This window comes from Mauremys reevesii, linkage group 1 (assembly GCF_016161935.1).
Source record: "Mauremys reevesii isolate NIE-2019 linkage group 1, ASM1616193v1, whole genome shotgun sequence".
Taxonomy (NCBI): domain Eukaryota; kingdom Metazoa; phylum Chordata; order Testudines; family Geoemydidae; genus Mauremys; species Mauremys reevesii.
The window spans coordinates 217461462-217473693 of record NC_052623.1 but is presented as its reverse complement, the minus strand read 5'-3'; the positions used below and the strand labels follow the sequence as shown (position 1 = coordinate 217473693).

Sequence of the window (12232 nt, the reverse complement as noted above, 5' to 3'; positions counted from 1 at the left end):
TAGATTAAGCGCTGATAAGGTGTGTATTTCTGGAGTACATAGTGCAAAAGCACCAACCAGGAAAGGGGGCGAGATGTTGGCTTTAGTTTGTACATGTGTATAATAGCATGATTTATATAACCATTTATAATAAATAGACGTGGACAGCCCCGTTGGGGGCGGCTCCACGGAAACAGACTGACTGACTCGGCTCTGTCATTACTACAAGAATTGTTGTTAAAATTTGCATACTGACAGTCTTTGGAAGCAAGGACATGAAAAGTTAACCCACTCCCCATATTGTACAAGGGATCCTTCTGGCTACCTCAGACTTTTAGCCAGAGGGCTGGGATTGGTGGAAAGCTATTGGACTAGAGGTTATATTAATTGAACTTCTCAAAGTGGGTGTGCTTGTCCTGGCTTGTTGTTCCAAAGTTCTGTAATAAGGTTATTTTAGTGAAAGGGTATATGTGGCATACATTGATTAATAAGACTAATGTACTGTATAACAGTAATGTTTATGTGTTCATGGTATAAAAGATGGTGTATAAGTAAAGAGTACAGGTTTCCTTTGTAGGTTAAAAGAAAAAAAAGAGCCATGAAGGGAGAAAAAGAGAATAGCTAACATGCGCTGGCCCCAGTCAAGGACACCGCTCACGGCTAGGACTTGGCTGACTACCAAGGAAAGGGGGGGATGGTTGCTGCAGTTAAACGAAATTGGTGTGCAGCGGGCAGCCCACCCTCCTCCTTGGGACCTTTTGTAAATATTCAGCTTGATTTTATTTCAATGTCTAAATGTTGTGGTTATGGATATGTATTAGTTTTAGTTAATGTATTTACCAATTGGGTTGCAGCTTTTCCCTGCAGGAAAGCAGATGTCAGGACTGTTGTGAAATTTTGCTTAAAGATTTTGTGCCACGTTTTGGCATCCCTGTGAGTATCAACAGTGATCGTGGAATTCATTTTACTGGACAGATTGTACAGGTGTTATGTGCAGCTCACTGCCCTCACCACCCACAGTCTGCTGGGACAGTGGAACGCCAGAACGGGATTTTAAACAAATAAACTGGCCAAGATTTGTGCTGACACGAATTTAAAGTGGCCAGATGCCCTTCCTTTGGCACTGATGAGTATGGGAGCCATTCCCAATCGAAAGACTGGACTCAGCCCTAATGAAATTTTGACAGGACACCCAATGCGACTACCAACTGCACCCCCACTAACCCCAGCTCAGATGGACATTCATTTGCTGGATAACATAATGCTTAAGTATTGTCAGGCACTAATGAAATGTGTTAAGTCACCTTATACACAGGTGATGGAAGCACTACCAAAGGATCCTGTGCAACCTTGCCACTCGTTGGAACCAGGAGACTGGGTCTACATAAAGATCCATCAACGAAGGACTGCCTTGGCTCCACGCTGGAAAGGCCCTTTCCAAGTCCTGCTGACTACCGACACCGCTGTGAAGTGCCACAGACTGACTGCTTGGACCCATGATTCTTACTGTAAAAAGACCCCTCCACCTCAGAAGAATTCTCCTACTGATGATTAGCCTATTCCTTTTTCTAGTTTTACTGTGCTTCTGGACAGCAGGAAAAAGGACAAGGTGACGTACTAGCAACCTCTCCCTTGTCCACTGACAGACCTACTGTGCCTTTGAACTTTTGTAGAAAAAGCAAATCATTACGGGATGATGTCCTGGTACTCTCCCCTGTAGGATGCTGAACCACAACTGCTTCAGGAAAGAAGAAGAAACACTCACTCCACTGACATTGCCATAGACCAGGAATTACTGACTAAAAAGGACATTGAGAACTGACCCTGGTGAATAAACAAAGAATTACACACTGGCAGGAAGAAATTTGTGGGACCCATGCTTGGGACTGTGGTATTAATTGGCTTTTGGGGTTTATTCTACAGGCTGCGCCCTGTGTTCTGGATAAATCCTTCAGTATGTATTGCCCTCCCTAATTGGATTTTAAACGACATTGCCCTTATCCAGTTTTCAAATCACTTTTACATACCCAGATTGCTCACAAGGGGCTGCCATTAGATTAGCACAACGGAGAACCTGGAATAAGAGGACATTGAGCAGATCCCTGTGGGCTGGGGCTAATAGTGTCGTAGCCATTTGGACTATTCTTAAAGGCCATGAACATGATAAGAAATTGGGCCAACTAGAAAAGGCCACTAGCCTTATTTTTGAAGCTCAGCTACCTTAAGTATAGGCTGGAGTTGGTGAGTTACATGTCATTTCCACCCTTAGTTCTATGACCCAGAAGTTACTGACAACGATGGTATTGAATATCGCTGAGGCTGGGAAGGCATTGCAGTGGGATCTAGACCAGACTTGGCCCACTGCCCTTACAGACGCATCAGGAGTACCATCTGATCTGTGGTCATGCAGACATACTTGGATACTTTCTGGATGGAAGTGTGGACATTCACAGTGCTCCTTCCAAGCATATGGACCGGTTAAGGGGGTGTGGGCTCCCACATACCGAATCCTGCCGGGTCCATGGGGAGGATGCATGTGGGATTGGGTGATTCACCGAGATATCTGGGAAGTGAGACTGCCTGATACTCCTAATCGATTTTTAGTTAGTGCTCCTGGGATTACAGCTGATATTTGGATGGGGTTAGGAAATCTATGGACATTTTGGCCGTTAGAACCACCACAGCTTCAGTGTATATGGAAACTGAAGCCAGGGGAAGTTGTCACTGTTTATGACAATATTTGCTGGGAGGGTAGAGGTCAAGGAACTACCCTGACAGGACACCCACTTTTTCAAGCTAATGATAGCTGTGTGTACGTTAATGCCACCACTTTACAAGATATACATATTAATCTTACCACTGCTGCAGGCAATCATATCATTTACTGGCCTGCAGATAGAATGTTGCAAGTAGCTCTTAGATTTCAGGTATATTTTAATTGGACTAGAGTAGTGCCTGATCGGTTTCAAAATTTGCTTTCATTGTTACCAGAGGTTCGAAGAATCTCTGAATCGCATGGGCAAATTCATATGCTTCAGAATATATATCATGCTGAACAGAATGCCTTTCATACAGCTTATAGAGTGTCTACTTTATGTACTACGTATGATGTATTGTGCTTTGTAACCAAAACTGTACAACAACCCCATTGTTTTATTTCTATGGGAATGTTATTGTTTGTCGTGTTGTTAGTTAGACCTGTGCGGGGATTATGTTATTGTTGTTGTTTTTGTAAAAAACATAATGATAGTAATAATACCTTTCATGTTCATGCTAATCATGCATTGTCATTACATCCCATGAAAACCCCTAAGGTTGACATATCTGCTGTAGAATCTGAAATCCATGGTTTAATGCAAATTGAGATTTGAAATATTTGTTGTACTAGAAGTACAAAAGGGGGGAGTGTGGAAGCAGGGAAAGAATTAATAAGGATTTGAAGGGGATTTTAATGCATGTTAGTCAGTTAGCAAGAGTCAGGCTATACTGTAACCCTAATGACGTGAGATTTGTAGAAGCAAGATAATGTGAGACAGAGTGAACTGTGTACAAAGTTATTGCGACCTTGCATTGATAACCAAATATGCAGGCTTGCTTTTTCTTAGTAGTGAGACAAATAAGATAGCAGAAAAGCTTATGTATAAACAAAATGTATTTGTTGCTTTTTACCATCTGTATTATTGCTAGAAATTGTCTGTAACAAAGGTATAAAGGCTTGATGTAATTGTTTACCAGTTGAGAGACCTGTCCGGGACTGGGGTGACCCTGTGTCCTATGGCACTCTCTCCCTCCATTGTAATTACTGGAGAAATAATAAAGTATTTGATTTTGCTGCACCCAAACAAAAAGTGAGAACTAAGTTTTTCTCCAACACTTTTAAACCATGTTTTATATTTACAAAGGTACACTCACCAGAGGTCCCTTCCATGGCTTCATTGTCTGGGATACCACCTTGGGAGGGCTGGGAGGGTACTTCTGTCAGGCTGAGAAAAAGGTCTTGGCTGTTGGGAAGAACAGTGTGCTGTGTGCTCTCTGCAAGCTCGTCCTCCTCTTCCTCCTCCTCATCTTCCCTGTCTGCAGAATCCTCAGGAATGGCTGAGATTACCCCTGCCTCTGAATCCACGGTCGGGGGTGGGGTAGTGGTGGTGGACCCCCCTTGAATTGCAGCAGCTCAGCGTAGAAGCAGCATGTTTGCGTCCCTGCCCCGGACCTTCCGTTTGCTTCTTTGGTTTTCTGGTAGGCTTGTCTGAGCTCCTTAACTTTCACACGGCACTGTACTGAGTCCCTGGTGTAGCCCCTCTCCATCATGGCCTTGGAGATTTTTCAAATGTTTTTTCATTTCATCTTTTGGAACGGAGTTCTGCTAGCACGGAATCATCTCTCCATATAGCAATCAGATCCAGTACCTCCCGTACGGTCCATGCTGGAGCTCTTTTTCGATTCTCAGACTGCATGCTTACCTGTGCTGATGAGCTCTGCGTGGTCACCTGTGCTGATCAGCTCTCCATGCTGGGAAAACAGGAGATGAAATTCAAACATTCACAGGGCTTTTCCTATCTACCTGGGCAGTGCATCCGAGTTCAGATTGCTGTCGAGAGCGGTCCAATGGTGCACTGTGGGATAGCGCCCGGAGGCCAATACTGTTGAATTGCGGACACACAATTGTCCTAATCCGAAATGGCAATACCGACTTCAGCGCTACTCCCCTCGTCGAGGAGGATTACAGATATCGGTATTAAGAGCCCTTTATATCAATATAAAGGGCTTCGTTGTGTGGACGGGTACCGGGTTAATGCGGTTTAACGCTGCTAAATTTGATATAAACTCATAGTGTAGACCAGGCATTGGTGTACGGCAATACAAAGCTCACAGGGAAACCAAGCTACATCTATGGACCATAAAAATATTGCCATCAATTTTTCACATTCATCACAGGAGCCCAGGACTGGCATAGCAGGGGGCTGCAGGGAAGGACTCAAGGGCATTGGCAGGGCTGTATGGAATTGGACATTTGCTCTTTTAATTTCAGGAAATGCTTGTTACAGTCTCTGTGGCACCCACAGTCACTTTATTATCTTTTTAGCTCAATAAGGTAACTATATTTGTCTGAACTGATGTAAGACCGTGGGAAGTGAGAACCTGGTGGGACCTTGGGTTGGGGAGACAACACTCTCTGAGAGGTATAAAGTGGAGTGATTTCTTCAGCAAAACTTATCACAGCTGACAGTGCTCACTAACAGCAACACCATGAAGTTTCTCCTGATTCTTGCCTGCTTAGGGGCAGCAGGTGAGTTTTGCAAAGCAGTTTAATTCTCCTGATCCTCTGATGCTCTCCAGGGATCATTGGTGCTCTACCACAAACCTACTGCTTTCCCCTTTTCTTTAGGTTTCCCTCTCTTTCTATCTCTCTTTCAGTCTGTCCCTTCTGTCTCCCTTTCTCTGCCCCCTTCAGACTTCTAAGTTTCTGCTTCCTCTCTGAGACACCGTTTTCTCTGCATTTGCTTCTCTCTTTCTCTCTCTCTCTCTCTGTCTTTTCTTTGTGTACTTCTGTCTCCTTGCAATGAAACGAAAAATTCCAGTTTCAGTTTCAATTGTTCTTGACATTCTTCTTCATTTCTTGCCCTAAATTGATGTGTATTGTTTCTGTTCACTGTTAAACAGCTATTATATTTCATGTCAGATGTGGCAGTCCTTTAGCGGTGAGTGCCGTAATTCTTATTTATATTGTGATACAGGAGGGCCAGGGAGCAGTGATAGAGTGTTAGAGGGGAAGTATATAACTCCTAGCCTCATTAAGGCATGGTTCCCTGTAGAATAGGGAGGGTTGCTATAGGTTAATTGGAGCACCTGTAGTCAATTAAGGCCCTGTTAGCAACCTAATAAAACCCCCTGCTTCAGGCAGTCAGGGGAGAAGGAGGAAGGACTGGAGCTTGGAGGCATGCCATGAGACTTCAAAGATCAGAAAATCAGAGTAAGGGAGACCCTGCCCAGCTGGGGAGGGAGACTCCCTCCCCCAGCATTTAAGGACCGAAGGTACCTCACCCAAGGGGGAAGAGGGCAAGAACCCACAGGGGTTAAGAGGGGCTGGGGCTCACAGTAAGGAGCAAACCCAGACCCCTTCCCCGCTTCCCTCCTTTACCACTTTCCCAGGCCACTAGCAGGGCCCTTGGTGCCCCAAGATGAGGGGCAATGGGTGGAATCTTAGCCCTCCGCCAAAAGAAGCGCAGGACCCACCATACTACATCGGCCATTTTGTTACTCTATATATATGAGTTCATAAAACACTTGGAGGTCTTTCAGGGTTTTGCGATCTGAGAGAAATCTCCATCGTTATTTTACTGGGGAATGAAGGAACAGAGTTGATGAGACCAAACTTGCTTTCTTCCAGGATAGTTGTCACAGCCTCATGCCTTAGAGCAAGGGAGGGTAAACTACAGCCCGCAGGCTGGATATGGCCTGTGAGGCCTTTCAATCTGGCCTGTGAGATTGCCAGCCCTGTGGTGCAGCAGGGCTAAGGCAGGCTGCTTGCCTGCCCTGGCCCCGTGCCACTCCTGGAAGAGGTTGGCACCATGTCCCTGTAGCCACTGTGGGGTGGAGTGTGGGGAGGGGGCGGCCATAGGGCTCCGTGTGCAGCCCTCTCCTGTAGGCACTGCCCCCTGCAGCTCCCATTGGCCAGGACTGGGGAACCGCGGTCAATGGGAGCTTCAGGGGTGGTACCGCAGGTGAGGGCAGTGCACAGCATAGCCACTTGCCCCACCCCACCCCCAGGAGCCACTTCCAGACATGCTGGCCACTTCTGGGAGCAGCAGGGGGCCAGGGCAGGCATGGAGCCTGCCTTAGCCTCACTGCGTGCTGCTGCCACCCCAGAGCTGCTTGAAGTAAGGGGTGCCAGGCAGAAGCCCATACCCCAAGCACCTCCTGTGCCCCTTCCCACACCGCAGCCTACTGCCCCAGCCCTACATTCATGGCCCTGCATACAATTTCCCCACCCAGATGTGTTCCTCAGGCCAAAAAGTTTGCCCACCCCTGCCTTAGAGGTGGTGGGCATGAAACATGGAAAATTTGAGGAGGGAGGGCTTCAAGAGATGTGGAGAAGACTCCTGTAAACCAAAGCTTTTAAGGGTATGGTTAAATAATTTGATGCTCATTAGCTGCCGCTGCATTTCAAATCACTGGATTCCAAGTTATTTTTTTAACACCTGATTTCCTCATTTCCCTCAGTTGCTGTCCCTGTTGATGATGATGACAAAATCGTGGGGGGCTACACCTGCTCTGTCCCCTACCAGGTGTCCCTGAACTCGGGGTACCACTTCTGCGGGGGCTCTCTCATCAACAACCAGTGGGTTGTGTCAGCTGCTCACTGCTACAAATCGTGAGTGACGGTTAATACATTATATATTGCCTGTGGCCATGCAGCCTCTGGCTGAGATCTTGTCAGATCTAATCAGACCCGCCCAGTATGTGGATAGCAGAGCAATAAAGGAAAATCCATGTTCAGGGGCGGCTCTAGGAATTTGGCCGCCCCAAGCAGGGTGGCACGCCGCAGGGGGCGCGCTGCCGGTCGCCAGTCCCGCGGCTCCGGGGGACCTCTTGCAGACGTGCCTGCGGAGGGCGTGCTGGTCCTGTGGCTCCGGTGGAGCATCCGCAGGCATACCTGCGGGAGGTGCACTGGAGCCGTGGGAACAGCGGACCTCCCGCAGGTATGACTGCGGTGGGTTCGCTGGTCCCGCGGCTCGGGTGGACCTCCCGCAGGCATGACTGCGGAAGGTCCACCAGAGCCGCCTGCCGCCCTGCCGGCAAAATGCCGCCCCAAGCGCGCGCTTGGCGCGCTGGGGTCTGCAGCCGGCCCTGTCCATGTTGCAGGGTGAGCTCCCAGTGCTCAAGGATGGTATCAGGAGGTGTTTCTGACCACCATGAAAGTTCCCACAACACTTTTCTCTGTAGTAGGGTTGACAGTCATCTGTCCAGGCCAATTTCCAAAATTGTTAATTACTTTCTGTTCTCCTTTAATTCCCCCAGAATTTTCAATTGGATCCATTCTTCTTCTTTATCTCTTGACCAAAAGTGTTAAGTAACCCTGCTAGACAGCTGCCCCATGCTTCCCTAGGGGTGACTATATATCTGTGGAGGGGGTGACGTGATCCCTATATATACTTTCTATACAGAGCCTAGTTGTGCCCTTCAGTATCCAGATGCAATTGCCATTGCAGTTCATACTGGCTGAGGATAGAACTGGATCCACCTTTAGGGACATAATTGACCTTGGGATGAAAGTTTGTTACTGAAATGTAATATGTTATTGCTACTCCCACAACACTAAAGAAACTAAACCAGTCACCATTCCTGGGTTCAGGAAGGCTCTGGAGAGCTTAGCATACTGTAAGGACCATCCTGAGCTGACTCTGGGGGATAGTCTAGATCAGGGGTTCTCCAGCATACTCATTCTGCAGAGCATTTCACAAGTGAAGGGTCCTCTCCTGTACGCACTCCACCAATGTGTTCTCAGAACCTTTCATTCTTTTCACCCTGGGCCACAGCTGGAGATCTACTGGACAGGTAGAGATTTCCCATCTCTATCTTTTATGATTAGAACTGACAGAGCTCGTGAATTTCAATTTGTGTCATGTAAACAAATATTCAACCAGAGCAAGAATCAGTCCTCCTGCCTCTGGACATCTGTCACTCCCATTTGGGATTAAGCATCAAAATTTCTCTTCCTGGTATGAATTAGGCTCACTGGGAGAATTTAAGACCTTACTCTGAAGCATCTAGCTTGTGCCCCTAATGGGTGTTAGGTGCATGATGGTCAACAGAGGAAACGGGGAATTTTGAGCTATTCCCTGCCCATCAGATGGCCCATTGGTTTGATTTCAGTACGAAGACTATTATGAAAGCCAGTCACAATTATTTCACTTGTGATCTATGATAGAATTTGAATGTCATCACTACACAGTGCACTGAACTATGTAGTACCACCTAGTGGTCACATCTTATCATGCTAATTGTGGTTAACTGCCCTCCATGTTGCCTGGTTGATTTTTGCAGCCGCATCCAGGTGAGGCTCGGTGAATACAACATCGATGTGTTGGAAGGGGACGAGCAGTTCATCAACTCTGATAAAGTAATTCGCCACCCCAAATACAATTCATGGCTCCTGGATAATGACATTATGCTGATCAAGCTGGCAACCCCAGCTGCCTTGAACTCCCGTGTTACAACCATCTCTCTTCCTTCTGCCTGTGTGGCTGCTGGGACTCAGTGCCTGATCTCTGGGTGGGGAAACACCCTCAGCAGTGGCTGTGAGTATGAATGTGCCTCATACATGACACACAGCCCCCTTATCTTATTATTACAATTATGGGACCCAGATACATCTCAGTCTTGACCTGCAGCTCTTTTTGCTTTTCCAGTCTTTGGGTCCACAAGCTTAGTCTGCCAATTACCCTCACTCCTGACTAACAGCCCCCCTGCTATTCCAGTTCTGGGCTCCCCACACAGCTCTGCCAATGCCCCTCAGTCCTGCCTTACAGCCAGGGGCGGCTCCAGGCCCCAGCATGCCAAGCACGTGCTTGGGGCAGCATGCCATGGGGGATGCTCTGCCGGTCACCGGGAGGGCGGCAGGCGGCTCCGGTGGACCTCCTGCAGGCATGGGAGGGAGGGAAGTCCGCAGGGGGAGGGCCGCTGGAGTCGCGGGACCAGAGGACCCTCCGCAGGCATGCCTGCAGGAGGTCCACCGGAGCCAGCGACCGGCAGAGCGCCCCCTGTGGCATGACACCGTGCTTGGGGCAGTGAAATGTCTAGAGCTGCCCCTGCCTACAGCCCCCTGTTATTTCAGTTCTGGGCTCCCCACACAGCTCTGCCAATGTCCCTCAGTCCTTTTCTGAAATAACCGCTGTTATTCTATTCTAGTAATTGAGGTCCTCCTCACAGATGGTGCAATAGTTTTTACTGACCTCTTCTTTATTGGATTCTCTAGCCCAGAAATCTACCAGTCTTTGTATTAATTGGCCTCTCTGCTTTCTAAGATGAATTTTACTGTTCTTTCCTCTGTGTTGGCAGCTAACTACCCTGAGCTTCTTCAGTGTGTGGATTCTCCAGTCCTGACTGAGGCTGAATGCAGTGATGCTTACCCAGGACAAATCACTACAAACATGATCTGCGTGGGATTCCTGGAGGGTGGCAAAGACTCCTGCCAGGTGAGCTGCCTTTCATTTTCTCTTGTTCTGCAGAGTCAGGGCTCAGCTGCTCTTGTCCCTCCTGTTCCAACCTTAGTGCCAGAACTCTGAGAACCTACAAAGAATTAACCACAAGATGTGATGAGGAAAAGAATGTGCTCAGGAGTTTAGAGGGTGTGTTTGGGAGTGTGAACTGCATGGCTCAAGGGATCAAGCTGTGAACTGCAGGGAATTTCACCTCTGGGTTATAAATGCAATCCAGTCTCTGATTGGGTTGAATAGGATGGACAAAACAAGGACAGAGGCAGGTGTCTGCTTCCAATCCAATCTCAGATCAGCAGATTTGGATATATTAGGCTTTTTACTGCAATTAGCATTATTCCAGGCACTGCTAATGAGTGTTAGGTGCGTGATGGTCAACAGAGAAAACTGGGAATTTTGAGCTATTCCCTGCCCATCAGACATATCAGAGCATATGGGCTCTGCTGCTTCTTACCAGTGCTTTCAAGATTCACCTGCTAGTTGAAACCTTTTCCCGATTAGCTGAATAGATTCCTCTGCCTGAATTAGCTCATGTCTGTAACACCCAAATCCTTTCCTTCACAGGGTGATTCTGGTGGCCCAGTCGTGTGCAACGGTGAGCTCCAAGGAATTGTGTCCTGGGGGATCGGGTGTGCTTTGCAGGGTTACCCTGGAGTCTACACCAAGGTCTGCAACTATGTTGACTGGATCAAGGAGACCATTGCCGCCAACTAAGACATGCGTCTCCTGCTGGTCTCCTGATGACATTTCCTTTCCTCCCCTTTAATTCATCTTTGAAAAGAACATAGCACAAATAAAAAGATATATTAGCTGTAGCAAGTACTTCCTTAGTGCCAGTTGTTGTTTTTTCCTCTGGGTTATTCATAACACCTTACTGGTTCCCTAGCACCTCTCATTGCTAAAATGCTGTGTAGATGGTGCATAATGGGATCACTGCCCCCACACTGAAGTGATCTCCCTTTGAGTGAAACACAGCAATACTCTGCATGAAAAACTAGCTCAGGAAGTGAGGCAGGAGAGTGGATCCAGTTGTACCTGCTGGAGGAAATTTAGGGAGGCTGTGTTTCTTCAGGATGGACTATGGCCAGGACTTCTTTAAACATACAAAATGATTCATGGGTCTTTTAAAATAAGATTTAGTAGTTTGTGCAAAGTGGTGACTGGTAGCCCTAAAGATTGATTCACAATGGGAGACAAAACACAGGAAGCAACAGAACAGCACTCTCGTTCTCTTCCCCCCCACCCCAATACAGGATCATTCTGTAGGGTGTATTCTCTAGTGCTGAGTCCAGTGCTGTTCTAAATGACTTGAGTGATGGGGCCACCATTTCCCTCAGAGACCATTCCACAATCTAACAGGTCTGTTAGAAAATATTTCCAGAAATCTCGCCACTTTGCTCAGTTTTGTCACATTTATTTGTGTACTTCTGGTCCTTTCTCCTCCTTGAAATAGATTTAAGATGTCTTGCCTGCAGCAGTTCCCCTGAAGGTACACAAAGCATAACTGAAGCTCTCTCTTCCTCCTCATCCTTTTCTGTCTCTCTCCATGTCTCCTCTTTGAATTTATGCAGGATACACTCATTGGCGCTGGAACACTTTTTATAGTCGGGGTACTGAAAGCCAGTGGTCCCCAAACTTTTTATGTCACTCCCCCCTTGCCCCTGTCCATGCCTCCTTTCCCCAAAGCTGGGACCAGAACCGAGCCATGGCTCCGGGAGATGGGGGACAGGGGTAAGGAGGCTGAGGCTGGGCGAGGGGCCAGCAGCAGGATCCAAGGTTTGGGGCCAGGAGCGGAGCCCCAGGCGCAGGGCTGGTGGTGCTGGGACCCTGGGCATGGGGCCGGTGGCCTGGACCCTGTACAAAACCTGGGGGTGCTGCAGCAGCCCCCACACCCTTAGTTCCCATGCCTATGGATACACTTGCACTCCTGTACCTCTGACTATCACACATACATCTGAAACCTTGACAATTTCAAACCCAAAGTGGAGGACGGTTTCCCTCTGCTGGCGCTCTGGAGAATTACCTCTTAAAGTTAA

At 47.7% G+C, this 12232-nt stretch overlaps 1 protein-coding gene across 4 annotated transcripts; it reads left to right on the top strand.

The window, feature by feature from the left end:
* The first annotated feature begins 5214 nt into the window (after window positions 1-5214).
* Window positions 5215-11817, top strand: LOC120402519 (anionic trypsin-like). Of its 4 annotated transcripts, none has more exons than XM_039533101.1 (5): window positions 5215-5266; window positions 7201-7351; window positions 9025-9278; window positions 10039-10175; window positions 10761-11817. In XM_039533101.1, the coding sequence occupies exons 1-5, from the start codon at window positions 5227-5229 to the stop codon at window positions 10908-10910; spliced, it is 732 nt and encodes a 243-aa protein (XP_039389035.1). In that variant the 5' UTR covers window positions 5215-5226; the 3' UTR covers window positions 10911-11817. The 4 variants fall into 4 exon arrangements, with proteins under 4 accessions (XP_039389035.1, XP_039389037.1, XP_039389036.1 ...); XM_039533103.1 differs by lacking the exon at window positions 5215-5266 and adding an exon at window positions 5896-6012; XM_039533102.1 differs by lacking the exon at window positions 5215-5266 and adding an exon at window positions 5899-5950.
* The last annotated feature ends 415 nt before the right edge of the window (window positions 11818-12232 follow it).

Bases quoted from the DNA above. Each gene is read 5' to 3' on its own strand.
- LOC120402519 (XM_039533101.1), top strand. From the start codon at position 5,227: ATGAAGTTTCTCCTGATTCTTGCCTGCTTAGGGGCAGCAG. The intron at 9,279-10,038 runs GTGAGTATGAAT...CTGTGTTGGCAG, and splicing joins AAACACCCTCAGCAGTGGCT to CTAACTACCCTGAGCTTCTT. The intron at 10,176-10,760 runs GTGAGCTGCCTT...TTTCCTTCACAG, and splicing joins GTGGCAAAGACTCCTGCCAG to GGTGATTCTGGTGGCCCAGT.